General features: G+C 48.6%; 1 protein-coding gene across 2 annotated transcripts in view; it reads left to right on the top strand.

The window, feature by feature from the left end:
- TMEM241 (transmembrane protein 241) overlaps nucleotides 1-16,888 on the top strand; it is a 117,253-nt gene that overhangs the window by 14,054 nt on the left and 86,311 nt on the right. For both annotated transcript variants that reach the window (XM_055129339.1, XM_055129337.1), the window contains exon 4: nucleotides 13,662-13,743. In XM_055129339.1, the coding sequence (XP_054985314.1) occupies nucleotides 13,662-13,743 (82 nt within the window). The remainder of the gene's footprint in view (nucleotides 1-13,661; nucleotides 13,744-16,888) is intronic.

Here is a 16,888-nt window from a genome sequence, read left to right as displayed (position 1 = left end):
CGTACTTGTCATGTAGGGCAGCTGCCACTGTGGCCAAGCCTTTGCCAAACATTGAGGTGATTTTCCTAACACACATAGAAGTCCTGCACTAACAGCGTCCGATCCACAAAAACATTGACTAGTGGTGAGACTCTGGCACTCTTTGGCAATTTCCAGAACCGTTGTTCTGGGTCAGGGATGCAGCTTGGCGGTGGAGCACTTGTCGTGCAGTTGGAACCATTACAGGGGACCGACTCAAGCAGGAGTTCATGGGAGAACGTAGGGGCTTTTCTCTGGCTTTTTTTTTTGGCCACTGTTCTACTCATTTCAGTAAGAGCATTTGGGGGCTGGCAGTGTAGCCCCCTCTTGCCCCTCAGCACTGAGCATTCCCAGTGTGGCTCCCGCAATTGAAAAAAGTGAGATTTTAATACAAAGCATGCTATTTATTTTTATTATATACTTATTCATTTGTATTTCTAGGAAACCCCCCAGTGGTGTTTGGGGGTAGAATGCCAAGTCTGTCCTTGGTGGTGCCCATCTCCATGGTGCTTGGGACCACTGGGCAATGTGAGGGCCATGCAGGACGGGGACCGAACTCAGGGCCTTGCACATGTGCTGTACTGCTTGAGCAATCTCGCCGACCTGTGTTTAATTTTTTATTCCCCTTCTCTCCTTCCCCCGGTTTGGGGGTGCTTGTGATGGGGGGAGACCTCACTCCCTGGCTGTGCTTGCCAGAGTCTGCGCTTCTCGGCCGTCATGCTGGCACACCCGTGTGGTCACGTGGGCTAGAGGTCACTCACTTTGCCGTGCTGGAGCCCCTGAACAGCAGAGCTGCTGGGGCCACATTTAGGCATCGTGGGGTGCTGTCGGGAACGGAATTGTCAGCTTCGCCCACTCAGGCTTGCCATAGAGGCTCTTTGGCCACTATCCCTAGGCCCTTTGAAAGGAGTGTAAGTTACTTGCCATGGTTTTGTCCACTGTATAAAAGAAAATGAGGTTTTGTTTTTCGAATTTAGGGCCACACCTGGCAGTGAGCAGGAGCAACACCTGGCCTGGAGCTTGGAGATCACGCGTGGTGCTGCTGGGCTTCTGTGTGCCAGGCATGAGCTCACCCATGGAGCGGCTCTCTGTCCCCAGAGAGCAAGTGTTTGCTGTCAGGTGTGCAAGTATAGTAAATTCAAAGTCAGAAATTCTGTGCTGCAAGAATTCTGTGACCATGGATTTCTAGCAAATGGAGAAGTCTCTATTTCTTAATTTTTCCATTGAAAAACTCTTCAGGTAGAAGATCATGCTAAGTAAAATAAGTCAGAAAGAGAGGGACAGACATAGAATGACTGTACTCATTTGTGGAATAACATTATATGAGACTGACACCCAAGGACAGTAGAGACAGGGCCAGGAAGATTGCTCCATGGTTGGAAGCCTGTCTTATGAGCTGGGGGAGAAGGCAGCTGGGATAGAAAAGGGATCACTAAGTCAGTGATGGTTAGAGGGATCACTCGGGATGGGAGATATGTGCTGAAAATAGATAAAGGACCCAACATGGTGGCTCTCATTATATGTATTGAAAACCATAATGCCTATAAGTAGAGAGAAAGAGGGAAATTGTCTGCCATAGAGGCAGGGGGAGTTCTGGAGGGTGGGGAGGGAGAGATACTGGGGACATTGGCGGTAGAAAATGTACACGGTAGAAAATGTACACTGGTGGAGGGATGGGTGTTCAAGCATTGTATGACTGAAACTCAAACATGAAAGTTTTATAACTGTAGCTCACAGTGATTCAATAAAAAAGAAAAGAAAATCTCTCCGGAGTATCATACAAATCTATTTTTATTACTGTAAATGAACTCAATCCTATTTCTAAATGAGCATTGCGCCCATCAGCTAGGGTTCAGAATGGGCTTCTTTGTTGTTTTTGTTATTTTTTTGTGCCACACCCTGCAGTCTGTGCTAACTGGCTCTCAGGAATCACTCCTTGCAGTGCTTCAGGAACCATATGCAGTGCCAGGGATCGAACCGGGATCAGCCAGATGAAAGGCAAGTGACTCAACTGGTATTTGCAATCATGTAAAATGCAATCATTTAAGAGTACGTAAGGAGCCAGAGCAATAGTACAGCTCCCTGTCTGTGGACTGGTGGCTGGCGACCACTGCTGCAGACCACAGCCCGGTGGCTGTCACTTGTGCCATGCTTAAGCCCGGAGATTAGATGTCGGATCTGCAGAGTTGACACCACTCAGAGACGTCCTGTCCCGTCTCAGACTCGTGCTCGGCCTTCAGCCCCGCGTTGTCAGGCGCTTCTCTGGGATTCTCCCTTTCTCCTAAGTGTTAGGAACGACGTCTTGAACCTCTTCTATTCTTTGGAGTTTATTTCTAGTCTTCGGAGTTTATTTCTTACTTAGGAGGTAGGGGCTCCCTAGCAGTGCTCAGGTGCCCAGGGAAACTCAGCCCGCCAGACCATATGACTTGATGTCCCAGCCCTGAGATGTGGTGCCACTTTAGCCCAGCGGTTCTGGGGGCCACCAGGGCCACACCCCAAGGTGTGTGGAAGGGCCACGTGTTGCATAGGACCAACCCTGGGGCTTCTCGCCTGTGCAGAGCATCCCCCGGTCCCTGTGCTGCCTCTCTGGGCCTGGAGTGAGTTTCTTGTCATGGACATCTCCGTGCTCCCGTCTTCCCTGTGCGCAGTCTCCTGAGGCCTCTCAGCTCAGGCCTGCTTCCGGGACAGGAAGCAGGGGGCCAGGAACGAGCTCCCTGGGCAGGGGTTCGCCTGGGCAGGGTTTAGCCTGCGCAGCTGGTCAGGGCTTCACGGAAGGTGACTCTGTTTCCATTTCAGCAGAAAGTCCTGGGGGCTCTTTGTTGAGACTTTCTGGCCAGTGAATGAAATGGGAAGTGGGAAAAAAATGACTATTCCACATAGGGAGAATCAGTTAGGAAAGTGCCCTGAGAGATGGGACTTTGCAGAACCCCAAGGCTGACAGGGCTGCCCACCAGTGCTCAGCCTGGACCTTGCCTGCGTGCAGTGACATCCAGGGCATGGATCCCACCAGCTGCTTTTCTGCAAATTGGGGGGTGGGTGAGGGGTGGAGGGGTGGAGGAGAGAAAGAGAAAGTGAGAGAGAGATAGAGAGATAGAGAGACAGAGAGATTAGGTCCTCTGGTGCTCATTTGCCCATTCTTGCCCAAAATTATGCTTTGTAAGAATCTATTGTCACCCACTTTTCGGCTCAGGTAACATGAGCCTGGACTTTGTCTAGCAGGGGTGACCCTTTGTGAGTTAGCGGGAGAATGAAGAGGGATGGGGAAAGGCCTAACAAAAGTAGGAAGAAGAGAGAAAAGGGCAAGGAGAGAGATAAGATATTTTTTGTTTGGGGGGCCACACCCAGTGATGCTGGTTCTGCACTCAGCACTCAGGAATCTCTCGTGGCAGGGCTTGGGTGACCATATGGGATGGTGGGGATCCAACCCAGGTCCACTGCATGCAAGGCGTACTATTGCTCCGGCCCCAGGTTTAGATATTTGAAGACCATATTCATCATGAAATAGGTATATAGATTTTATCTATGTATCTATAGAGAGCAAGAGAGAGAGGGAGAGTCCTCTCTAGTGAATCAATCTGCATATGCATTCTTTGATTCCAAGAACACGTTGGCTTTGCAAGGGGAGTTATTGTTGGGTTAGTTATTATCAGCCCCCTCTATTTGGCCTCTGGGTTGCTTGTTTTCGTGTTCGGATACTTCTTTGGGCCACTAGGTGTCAGTATAACCCCGACAATCTCCCAGAATTAAGCTCAAGGAGCTGTCAGCTGCCCAGAAACAGATAAACGAGTGTTTTCAGGGAGCAGATGTTCCCTCCATAATGCATGCTCTATTTGAAAAACAAGTGATTTAATTTAATTAGCCTTTATCTCAGTAACAACAGTTTTAGAATTCATGCCAACGGATTAGAATTAGGTTTGTGTGAAAGGCTTTGTGCGTCAGGGTTTTTAGGGAGTGTGTGCAAACAAACAGCAAACCCTCACCTCAAGCAACACACACACACATTATATGTGCTTATTAGTCACAGAAGAAAAATTATGCATCACCACAGACTTTGAACCAACTCTAGGGGTAAATCGTCCTTCTCAGGGGTCGGAGTGATAATAGGGTGCCTGCTTTACACATGGCCAACCCAGGTTTCTTCCCTGACATCCCATACAGTTGCCCGAGGACCACCAGGAGGGATCCCTGGGTGTAGAGCTAGGAGTATCCCCAGAGCACTGCAGGGTATGTCCTCAAAACAAAAGCCAGACCTTCACAAACACACACAAATACAGCAGATATCCCCCCCCTTTCTGTGTCTCTGTCTCTTTCTCCTCTCTCTCTCTCTCTTTCTCTCTTTCTCTCTCTCTCAGCACCAGCATGGAGACTCAGGCCACCTCAGGATTGCAGTGCAGCTTGTCCCCTTTGTCGGCATGCCCAACAGAAAAAAACATGAATGACCGAGCACTGGAGGCCTAAATGCTGCCATCAAGCGTTTCAGGTGGGGAGAGGGTGTGTGAGGGGCCTGGGTCTGCTTTGTCCCTAATGTGGCCTGTTAGCATTCTTTTTTTTTTTTTTTCTTTTTAGGTCACACCTGGCGATGCACAGGGGTTACTCCTGGCTCTGCACTCAGGAATTACTCCTGGAGATGCTCAGGGGACCATATGGGATGCTGGGAATTGACCCCGGGTCGGCCATGTGCAAGGCAAACGCCCTACCCGCTGTGCTATAGCTCCAGCCCCTGTTAGCATCCTTCTTAACATTCTATGGGTTAGAGAATCAGAAAGCATGTCTATCTATTCTTGCTGCTGTGACATAATGGTACAGACTTTCTGATTTAGTGACTTAAACAAACGTTCTAGGATGGTGGGGAGTGAGACAGACCTCTTCTGGTTACACACATCTCTATAATAGGGAGGGGGGAGAGAGAGAGGGAGAGAGAGAGAGAGAGAGAGAGAGAGAGAGAGAGAGAGAGAGAGAGAGAGAGAGAGAGAGAACGAACACACAAAGCACTCTTGTGTCTCTTCAACTTTTTTTCGTGATGCCAAGGATGGAACCCCGGGTGCTTCTGTCTCGGAGGCAGGCTCTCTGCTACCAAGCCACATCCCCAGCCTCTCCCAGGTCTTTTTTGATGGAGACGAACTCCACCGTCATGGGCCCTCCCCTTTACCCTAAGGTTATCTCCAAACCACAGCTCCCAAATGCCCTCACAGTAGGGAGTAGGGTTTCAATATTGGAATTCTGGGAGGGACACACAGATGCAGTTCAGGATAGCAGGTGAATCTATATAAACTTTCTGAAAGGCAATTTCGTGGCAAGTTGTAATCTGTAATGCATGTGTCTTATTTTTTTCTTTTGTTTTGGGCCATATTTGGTCATGCTCAGGGGTCACTCCTGGTGTTGCACCCAAGTTCTTCTGAACCCAAGAAGAGCTGCCGAAAACAAAATAGGAGAGATGAACAGGAAGCTTTATTCATACTATTCACTGAGCAGCCTCGAACCCTTGACAAGTGACTCAAAGACTACAATCACATTCCAGCATGCAGCAAAACAAAGCATCAGTCAAAGCATGCAAGATTAACTGCTCTGTAGTAAAAAAGAGCAATGTCATATTCAACAAGAAGTGGGGCTTATATTGGAAAAGGGAGAAAATAGTTTCTTTCATTTTGCTCAGAGAGCTTGTTTGGAGGTTCTAGCAAGGGGTTGTTCGGTAGCACAGCGATAGGGCGTTTGCCTTGCACGAGGCCAACCTGGGTTCAATTCCTCCGCCCCTTTCAGAGAGCCCGACAAGTTACTGAGAGTATCTCGCCCACATGGCAGAGCCTGGCAAGCTACCTGTGGTGTATTCGATATGCTAAAAACAGTAAAAACAAGTCTCACAATGGAGACGTTACTGGTGCCCGCTCGAGCAAATCAATGAGCAACAGGATGATAGTGATAGTGACATTGCTCAGGGTCAGAGCACACTTGGCCTATCACTGATCAGGGAGCCAGCCCAGATGAGCCATAGCAAATTCCAGGGTGGAGCCCGGAGCTACAGTCAGCACCGAGCTACAACATTAGCACAGATGAGTGCTCGTGAATCTCAGGGAGGAACTTTTTTTCCCCAATTTTTATATATTTTATTTTCATAAAGTAGGTCACAATAGTTCATTGCAGATAATATTCAAACACCAGTCCCACCACCGAGCACCTTCCCACCACGATAAGAGGGAAGTGTGTGAAGGTTGTTGTACGTTGTTGTGTTTCATTCTGGAGCCATTTAAGCCCACATATAAGAGAATACAAGCAAGTATGATAAAACTGAACAAATGTGTGCTACTTTTGGTATGTAAGTGGGCTAGAGTATAAGAGGTTGTGCGGCCGCTCATGCTGCTACATGCTCCAGGAAATTGTGCAGCGCTCTCTTCCGGGAGCTTTGGTTTATAGTCTCTGGGTCTTGGCCGTTGATGAGATTATATGGCTCTGGGGGCAGTTTGTGGGTGTGACTGCCAAGCTACTGGAAAACTGGGGAACTGGGGGGAGGAAGCCCAGTCCTGATCCGAGTGGGCTTGGAGGTCTCAGTCATGGGGCATGCATACTGGGTTTTTCTGCCGATTCTCACTTGGGTGAGGCTCTCAGGGACTGACTTTTATTTCTTACTTGGCCGAATGGGATGTGGATGAAAGTTTCTTTACCGATTCAATATTATAACAGGTTGGTATATAATATTGGCAGTGCTCATAAGGGAAATGTGAGGTGCCAGGGATCAAATCTGAGTCTGCCACATACAAAGCCTGCACTCAGCCCATTGAACATCTCTCTAGCCACTAATGCATGTTTCCGTTTTTATCTTTTTAGTGTTGGGGCCACACCTGCCAGTGCTTATGAGGGTGTTACTCTCGGCTCTGTGCTCAGGTGTTGCTCCCAGTGGTACTTGGACCATTGAAACCCAGGCCTCCTGCTTGTACTTCAGTTCATTGAGCTTTGTCTCTGGCCCCTGGTACTCACTTCTAATAAGAAAAAGAAATAAGTGATTATAAAATACAGAAAAACTGCCTTCACTGTGGAGAGATAGCTTACCCCAAGACCACAGTGCTTGTGTTGCATGCAGGAGTCCCGAGTTTGATGGTCCAGATACCACTGAGAGTGACCCCCAAGCCTTGAGCTGGGAGAAAACTCCAGGACCACCAGACCATCCCTTCCACCAAAAAGCAAACATTCTACTTTTGTTTCAGATTTCTGAGTCTGGTATTGAGGAAAGACATGTTTGTTTTTTTTCTTTTTGGATCACACCCGGCAATGCTCAGGGGTTACTCTGTGCTCAGGAATTACTCAGGAATTACTCCTGGCGGTGCTTGGGGGACCATATGGAATGCCGGAGATTGAACCTGGGTCAGCCACATGCAAGGCAAGCTCCCTACCCGCTATACTATCTTTCCAGCCCCAGAAAGACATGTTATTTTTTTTATTTGTTTGTTTATTTGTTTTTCTTTTTGGGTCACACCGCAAAGCAACTGCCTTACCCGCTGCTGTGCTATCCTCCAGCCTCAAGACATGTTTTTTTTGTTTGTTTGTTTCTTGCTTTTTGGGTCACACCCGGCGATGCACATGGGTTACTCCTGGCTCATGCACTCAGGAATTACTCCTGGTGGTGCTCAGGGGACCATATGGGATGCTGGGAATCGAACCCGGGTCAGCCACACACAAGGCAACGCCCTACCCGCTGTGCTATTGCTTCAGCCCCAAGACATGTTTTTTTAAGAGTAGTGGTTTTGTTTTTTGGTTTTTTTTTTTTTGGTTTTTGGGTCACACCTGGCGATGAACAGGGGTTACTCCTGACTCTGCACTCAGGAATTACTTCTGGCAGTGCTCAGGGGACCATATGGGATGCTGGGATTCGAACCCGGGTTGGCCGTGTCCTAGGCAAACGCCCTACATGCTGTGCTATCACTCCAGCCCCTTAAGAGCAGTTTTTGTCCTTACAGTTTGAGGTTAACATTTTGATTGTAAATGTTCATTCAATAAAAAGTTGGGATTCAGAGAGGCAGATGGCTGAATGTAGGTGTGTTTGCTCTCCTCCTGCCCTTGTAAGTATCTAAGTAATCATCAAGTGTCTTCAAAACCCCAAAGGGCTTGGGAAAAACAGTGTAAGAAATGTGAATTCCACTATGACTAGAGTTTCCTGATGTATTTTGTTGCTTCCCCCCCACCTCCCTTGTAACAGACAGTCTCCAGGGAGAAAAGGAGACCTTTTTTCATTTCTAAATTACAAAAATAATGCAGGGTGAGGCCTTTATATGTTCGGGTGCTGACTGTGTTTGCCTGGCCCTGTTGTGGACCCTGGGGTGGGGTGCAAACAGGGGGCCCGGCTGATAAAGATGCTTGTCCTCAGAGAGCTGACATTCTAGAGACAAGATACTTCTCCAAAAAATGCACGTATAGGACACATCAGATGGCAATAAGCATGGAGAATGAGGTGAGCTGTGTGTGCGCCTGGATGGGTGTGTCATGGGATGTTGAAGGACTCTTGGATAAAGTGACTTTTAAGCCTTGGAATAACCCCGAAGGTTTCAAGAGGGAACTGTTCTAGGAAACAGCAGCAAAGTTGGTATATTTGATGATCACCAATCAGAATGAAATGTAGTCTTACTCCACTTAGAATTAGAGGTACCCCAAAGATGTTTTGTTTTGTTTTTTGCTTTTTGGGTCACACCCGGCAATGCACAGGGGTTACTTCTGGCTTTGCACTCAGGAATTACTCCTGGCGGTGCTCAGGGCACCAGATGGGATGCTGGGAATCTAACCCAGGTTGGCTACATGCAAGGCAAACGCCCTACCCACTGTACTATCACTCCAACCCCAAGAATATGTTTTTTAAAACTTTTTTTTGTCTTGGGGGCCATACCCGGTGCTCGGGGGCTATTCCTGGTTCTGCTCTATGCTCAGGAGTAGTAACCCCGGCAATGCGCAGGGGACCACAGGGACCATAGGTGGGACCAGGGATTAGAATCAGGGTCACAGCTGCCCCCACTGCATGCAAAACAAGCTCCTGTCCTCTGGTATTCCCTTCCTGACCCTGGCCATTTGTTCTTTTATAATATATTTCTTTGAGGTGGCATTGGTTCACATTTTAGAAGGTTCAGATATATAGGCCTGTAATTCTACGTCACGATCATTCCCGTTTAGTCTCTCTCAACCCCTTACACTTGACCCTCTATACCTCACCCACCGTTTTTGTTTCTTGTGTGAGAGTGACAGAGCCAGAGACAGTTACCCATTTATGTCTACCAACTCGTTTTCTCCTGAGTTGATTTTTCATACCAATTTGTAAACATTTAGTGTACACTAAGGATATTAAAAACCATCAGAGCTCCAGGGTTAATCCTTTTTCCTGGCTCTGCACTCTGAAATCACTCCTGGTGGTGCTCAGAGAACCATATGGGATGCCAGGGATCGAACCCGGGTTGGCTGCATGCAAGATAAACGCCCCATCCATTGTTCTCTTGCTTGAGCCCTAGTACCCCCATGTTATAAGTGAAAAAAATGGAGTGTTTTTCAAAGGCTGATTTTCAAGTTGGTGCATGAATCAGCTCGCTTTAGAATCAAGACATAAACCTTCTAAATATGAATGTTTGCTGACCCACAGGGCTGGGTTTTTTCCATTGCACAAAATCTCCCACTCTGGATGTTTGTGTCCTTCCTGTTCTTACCCCTTGAGGACCGAGAGGACCTCAAAATGACACCCGTGCTAATGACCCCATGTCACAAAGGAACAAGCCTGGGGGAGGGTGAAGTCATCCACTGCTAGCCCTGCTGATTGAAGTGAGCTCGCTTAGAACATCCCTTGGAAGTAAAGAGGATGAGTTCTGGCTCGGGAGACCATGTGAATGTTCCGAGATTACACTCCCCAGTGCTTGGACCAGATATGACTTCTGTTTGTTGTTACTTTATCGCCCTAGGAAATAATCTTCTGTTATTATGGCAGAGCTAAATGAATCTAAAACTAGGGGTTGTTTTGTTTTGATTTTTGCTTTTAGGATCACACCCGGCAATGCTCAGGGGTTACTCCTGGCTTTGCACTCAGGAATTACTCCTGGCAGTGCTCAGGGGACCATATGGGATGCTGGGGATCGAACCCGGGTCCGCCGCATGCAAGTCAAATGCCCTACCCGCTGTACTATCACTCCAGCCCCTAAAACCAGTTTTGTTTCTTCTTTTTTTTTTTTCTTTTTTTGAGGGGCTGGAGAGAGCTCAGTGAGCTGAGCTCACACTTTGCTTGTAGGAGGTCCAGGTTCGATTCTAGGCTCTGTGCGATCCCCTGAGCACCACTGGGAGTGACCTTTGAGCACAGAGCTGGGAGTCACCCAGGTGTGCTACCAGGTGTGGCATAAAAACCAAACCAACATTTGAAGTGACAGAAGAGATAGTTCAATGGACTGGAGCACATGATTTGCATGCAGGAGGCCTGGGTTTGATCACCCGTATTGTACAGTCCCTGAGCACTACCAAGAGCCACTCCTAAGCACCACCGACATAACCCCCACCCCCTACCCGCCCCCGCCAAAAGGAAGGAATAATATGCAAAGCACAAAGAAGCATCCTACTGGCAGCTCCTGACTTCACCTTTAACCACACTCCCTGGCGTGTGTGGAACCAAGGAAGACTTGCTCAGGGACACCTCTACAGAGATCCAGATTCTGATTCCCGGACAATCTTCACAAGTGTTGTGATGCTGTGGTTCCCTGCAGCAGGACCCACAGTGCAATCTTTGCCCACTGCCCCTGAGACTGCCCGGCTCTTACTCAAGCTGGCCTTGGTTACCATGGAGAAAAGGAGAAAAGGGGGAACAAATTATTTTTGCACAGTTCTGAGAGAGCTGTGGGAGAAGGGCATGTAGAGAAGGACTGTGGGGGAAGGACTGACCGGTTCATGCCAGTCAGTATGTAGCTTTTGTTTCTTATTGCAGTTGAAGGCTCAGTAAGACGGACGCGTGGGCATGAGATGAGGCAGTTCAGCCAGCAGGAACAGTCCTTTTCACATGTCCAAAACAAGCGGGGCTGGGGAGATGGCTGCAAGGAACGCAGTGCATGCTTTGCACCGGGCTCTCTGGGTGCTATCGTGGTTCCCTGAGCACTGCTGGAGCAGCCTCTGAGCACCTCTGGATGTGACTGACTGCCCCCTCCCCAAAGGAAAACTCAAGGGGGACGATTGAGCTCAGAGACTTGTCTGCCCAGGCCTCGGGGGGACCAGCTCTGTGATAACTTCAGTGTGTTGAACATACAAACCACATGGGTGGCAAGAAAGGCTCCTGAGGAGTCGGTCATTTCGTGACTTCCCTCACTCCTACCTTCACCGTCTGCGTTGGATGACGAGGCCTGGAGGAGGGAGTAGGAAAGGTAGTTAAAAACTAGGGATTCGGGGGGCCAGAGAGACAGTACAGCAGGTAGGGTGCTCTCCTTGCACATGGCTGGCTTGGGTTCAATTCTGGCATCCCAGATGATCTCCCGAGCCCCGCCAGGAGTGATCCCTGAGTGCAGAGTTGGGAGTAAGCCCAGAGCACCACTGCTGGGTGTGGCTCCCAACCAAAACCAAACAGAGAAAACCCCGAGGCTTTTGGGGTGAGGGAGATGGCTCCAAGGACTGGGGAGAGAGCACGATCTGTATGCTGGAGCCGCGGGTGGGTCCCGGGCACTGCAGGGTCCCCTGGGCACCAGGAGTAGCCCTGGGTACCACCAGATATGACCCCAAAACCAATGAAAAGCAAAGCTCAGGCTTCGTCATTGTATAGATGAGAGTTCTAGGTCTGACTTCAGCTTTACCAGCTCTTCTGATCACAGGCAAATGACTTAAACTCTGTGCCTCAGTTTTCTGATCTGCACAACAGGGTTTACAATGACAATAACAATAATGCCTTTCACATGGGTTTTTCTGCAGCTCAAGAATAAAACTGCAGGGGCCTGGAGCCATAACACAGCAGATAGGGCATTTGCCTTGCACGTGGCCAACCTGGGTTTGATTCCCAGCATCCCACATGGTCCCCTGAGCATCGCCAGGAGTAATTCCTGAGTGCAGAGCCAGGAGTAACCCCTGAGCATTGGCAGGTGTGACCGAAAAAAGAAAATAAATAAATAAATAAATAAATAAATAAAATAAAAATAAATAAAACTGCAGACATTTGGCACCATGTCTGGTTTGTAACAAGGGCTCCATAAGTGTGAACTGTGGTGCTGTGGCTAATAAGAACTTTGAGGCTTCAGCACTTTGTCCAGACAATAGCTTTTGCTGAACAAATGTGTGTATCTAGGAAGTTGCACTCAGGGCTTTATGGCAGACTAGAAACTTTCCATGCCAGGCTCTCTGCCAGGTGTGTAAAAGCAGGTGCAACTCAGGACGCAGCGCCTGCCCGCGCTCAGTCAGTTTGTGTTTGAACAGGCGCTTACCCGGGTTAGTGGGTTCTGTCGTTCTGCTCTGCAGGGATGGTCTCACTGACTAGCACCTATTACGAACCTGATTAGTGGCCCGACTGCCACTGATTGAAGTGTGCCACCTCCCTGGTTGGGGAAGCAGGTGGCAGTCGTAGTCACGTGCACTGTACGGAGAGCTTGTATCTGGCTGTTCTTGAGGGGAGTGAGACTTGACAGAGAGAAAGCGGTTCTTGGTGTGGCCACAACTGAATCATGAATTGGGCCTTTCTGCAGTCTTTCAAGAGCCCCTGAGCTGGCATTCTCTATTCCCAATTCAGGAGAGGTAGTACAGGTGTTAAGTGCTTCTTTTGCTTGCAGCTGGCCCCAGTTTGTTCCCTGGCACTGCATATGGCCCTCTGAGCATAGAGTGAGGAGTAACCCTGAGCACTGCTGTGTGTGCCCCCCATAAGTCAACACATGAGCCCCTACTGCAAGTTTTAGCACTCTCCTTTGTTTTGATGGATTTGGGGGCCACACCTAGTGGTGGGTAGCATTACTTCCAGTTTTGTGCTGGACCAAACTGGGGTCAGCCATATGCAAGGCTTGTGCCTTAACCCTTGTGCTATCTCACTGGCCCATCTGCATCCTTACTGTCCAGTTCTGTCATTATGCTCTGTGGCTCTTGTTTGATCTAGGTAAATAGCCTTTTAAAATGCTTAGTAATTTGGTCTGTCCAGACCCTCTGACTGCTTCAAAGAACAACATTCACTCTCCTTTAAAGTAAGTCCCATCTGTTCTCTCCAGCTCGCAGGAAGGAGTTTTCAAGTCCTGCTCATCCAGGCAGAATGTGGACTCAGTAGCGGGAGGCGGTTGGAGTGAGAATGTCTTTGTTGGTGTCACAAGTATCTAGAAACGTGGCCCACTCCAGGGCTCATGCAGGGGTGCCAAGACATTTTGTGTCTCTGTGTTTGGTCATCGAGAGGGTCTTATCTTCCAGTGTGGGATCTTTTGGACATAAAGCAACAGAAATCTGTGTGTGTGTGTGTGTGTGTGTGTATGTGTGTGTGTGTGTGTGTGTGTGAGCCATACCTGAAGGTGCTCCTGGCTTACTCCTGGCTCTGTGCTCAGGGATCTCTCCTGATAGAGTTCAGGGGACTGACCACATATAGTGGCAGGAATCGAACTCAGCTTGGCTGCCTTCGAGGCAAGAGCCTTACCTGCTGTACTGTCTTTCCATCCTAGCAACAGAAATCTGATGACCTCTCTCCCTCTTTCCAGAGCTAATGTTTCAACCTGGCTTCCTGCTTCGCTGCTGTTTGTGGGGATCATCTATGCTGGTTCCAGAGCCTTGTCCAGACTGGTAAGTGGTAGAAGTTTGGCGGATGGCCCTACTCACCTCCACCCACTTGCCTTTAACTTTGTGCGTCTTGATTCAGGAGGTGAATGTTTCCACTTACCTGTGTGGAGAACATAGATTGGAGACCAGGTGCTGGATTTGAGTCTCTGTTTGGGACACGCCAGCATATTTTACAAGATAGGGAGCACCCCAGAGAGAGTCACAATCTGTGTGGCGCCTGCCGCAGAGGGAGTTAGCTCACTCTGCCACGAACACAGGGTGTCTTGGTCTTCAGCTCTGAGGCAGGGAGGAGGGCTCGGGCTGCTCCTTGCTTGCTCATGAGCAGCTGGCACCGACCCCTGGGTACTGTGACTGGTCACTTGCTGGGCTCTGTCATGGATATCAGCCCGGGACACAGAGTTGAACACTGCATATGGGGACACCAGTGGCACGAGCATCCGTTCTGTCCTCCCTCACTCTCTCGTAGAATTTAACTCTTGAAGGCAGTATCTGTGAAGACTTGGAACTCCAAAAATTTAGGTATTTTTCTATCCAGAGAGAATTTATTAATATACGATTGGTCGGACTCAAGACTTGATGTAAAAAGGAGGCATGCCATGGGCCAGAGTGATCCGACAGCGGTGAGGAAACTTGAATTTCATGTAACCCGCCCCTGGGACCACACACAGCTCCCTGGATCCTGCCAGGAGTGATCCCTGAGCACAGAGCCAGGAGTACGCCCTGAGCAGCCAGATGAGACCCAAAACATCCAGCTCCTCCACCCTGCAAAAAAGATGCAGTGTCCCCAGCCTGCTGTTCTTAGTGTCTGGAAAATGATCATGTTCTGACTTTTGGAAAAATGTGACATTTGCAAGACAGTTTCACCTTCTTACATAAAGTTTATTATTTTTTTGGTCCCTTGGATCTCAGCTAGGAAAACAGGAAAAACAAAATCTGCTGAGATGGGTAACTGTATTATTTTTAGGACATCTTCAATGTTGCAAAAGAGTGACTGAGAATTCATCGTGGTCATTTCTACACTAAAGGGTCATTTTCCGTTTATGACTCATAGGCTTGAGTAGATGGGCTGTTGTGTGTGTGGGGAAATCGTCCTGGGTGGGCTTGAGAAATGACCATGGTGCACAGAGGTGCTCAGCCTGGAACTCGGGGCAAGCTCCTTGACTCTGTCCAGCTGCAGTGCATCTGCTGCCTTACTTCATACTTTCTAGCCTGCAGAGGGCGCTTCATCTTCTACAGCAAATAAAGGACTTGATTAGAAATGGTGGCATTTGGGCCAGGATTAGAGAACTCAGCAGTTAGAGAGCTACCTGGCATGTGTGATGTGTGAGGTCCTGGGTTCCATCCCCAACGCTCGAGCGCACACACACAGACACACACAGACACACACAGACACACACAGACACACACACACAGACACACACACGCACAAACACCCCACACACAGTCTAAAGGCTTTCAAGAGTTTTAGGAGCCACGGGCTGGAGCAATAGCACAGCGGGTAGGGCATTTGCCTTGCACGCGGCTGACCCGGGTTCGATTCCCAGCATCCCATATGGTCCCCTGAGCACTGCCAGGAGTAACTCCTGAGTACAAAGCCAGGAGGTAATCCCTGTGCATTGCCGGATGTGACCCAAAAAGAAAAAAAAAAATAGAGTTTTAGGAGTCAGAGAGATAGAACAGTGCATGCCTTGCATACAACCAATCTGGGTTTGATCCCAGCATTCCATATGGTCCCCTGAGCCTACCAGAAGTGATTCTTTCTTGAGCACAAATCCAGGAGTTACCCCTGAGAATCACTAGCTTAGCCCAAACACACACACACACACACACACACACACACACACACACACACAGTTACAGGATTTGAACAATTATGAATGACAGAAGTTTTCTTTCTCCTCTTCTTTTCTTCCTCCTTTCTATTCTGGAGATTGAACCCAGGCCTCTTATACACAAAGCAAGTACACTAGTGCTAAGCTATGTATCTAGCCCCAGAGTTTTGAAGTTTGAATCAGTAAGGTGTTATGTAGTGCATTTTTGTGTGCCTTTTTTTTCTTTTTGTGTCTTTTTATTGACAGTCAGATGTCAGTTACCTGACCAACAGAAACTCAGCTGAGGGTGGTAATCTGCCTCTCTCCCCAGAAGAAATGACGCCTCACCTTTTGACTTTTCAGATTTGTCTCTTTTTTGATTAATGTGTATGATTTTTAGAATAAGCCCAGGGTTGTGTAGTTAGGCATAACTTCAGATTTATAATTTTGTTTTGGGGTTGCTGAGGAAGGAAACAGGGGCCTCAGATGTGCAAGGCAAGCGCTCTATCACAAGCCACATCCCTGTTTCCTACTTCTGATTCCAGATGTGACAAAGGTCACCGACTTATATCAGTAAAAGGGAAAATTACTCACTAGTGTTAATGAAAAGTCAGTGTGTGGAGTCAGTTTTAGCTACGACTTGATCCAGAGGTTCCAGGGACATAGTCAGAATCCAGTTTCTGTCTCCGTGTCCTTCACTCTTTCTATCTTGACAACATTCTACAACCAGGCTTTCCTTCAGTGGGGACTGCTGGCACAGCCTTTACCTCCTGATGAAGTCCCAGAGTTAACTGATTGCGTGATTCGAGGCCTGGAAGCTAAGCAGGAGGGTGAGCTGTGTGTCCAGCCAGCCCTGGGTCACAACCTTTCTGAACCATTCACTCCGGCAGAGACTCAGAGCACCCTTCGGTCTGTTCCGGTCATAGAGGATCCCTGAACAGAGAGGGTTGAACAGATTCTCAATATCGGGGTGCTTAACCCAAAGAAGTGCTGAGCCAGGTCAGGTTAGAGGGCTCGCTCAGCTGTGCGTTCAGGAGGCCCAGATTTGATTCCCAGCACCACATGATCTCCTGACCACAGCCAGGAGTGATCCCTGAGCACAAAGCAGAGAGTAGTTTTACGCATAACCAGGAGTAGCCCCCAAACCAGCAAAAAGAATTCTAGGCAAAAAAAAAAGGCAATCTGAAATTCCACGTCCAAGTCAGTCTAGCTGTCTAGCTGTGCCTTGAGTCCCGTATGTGGGGCACAGGTGCGCTGGCCTGGGGGTGCTGGGTCCTGTGCCTAAGGAGATGGTGAAGTCTGCTCTGAGCACATGTTTCGGAGCCCACTAGTGTTTC

Source organism: Sorex araneus, chromosome 2 (genome assembly GCF_027595985.1).
Source record: "Sorex araneus isolate mSorAra2 chromosome 2, mSorAra2.pri, whole genome shotgun sequence".
NCBI lineage: Eukaryota > Metazoa > Chordata > Mammalia > Eulipotyphla > Soricidae > Sorex > Sorex araneus.
The sequence above is the reverse complement of the archived record's forward strand: the minus strand, read 5'-3'. Positions and strand labels throughout refer to the sequence as shown.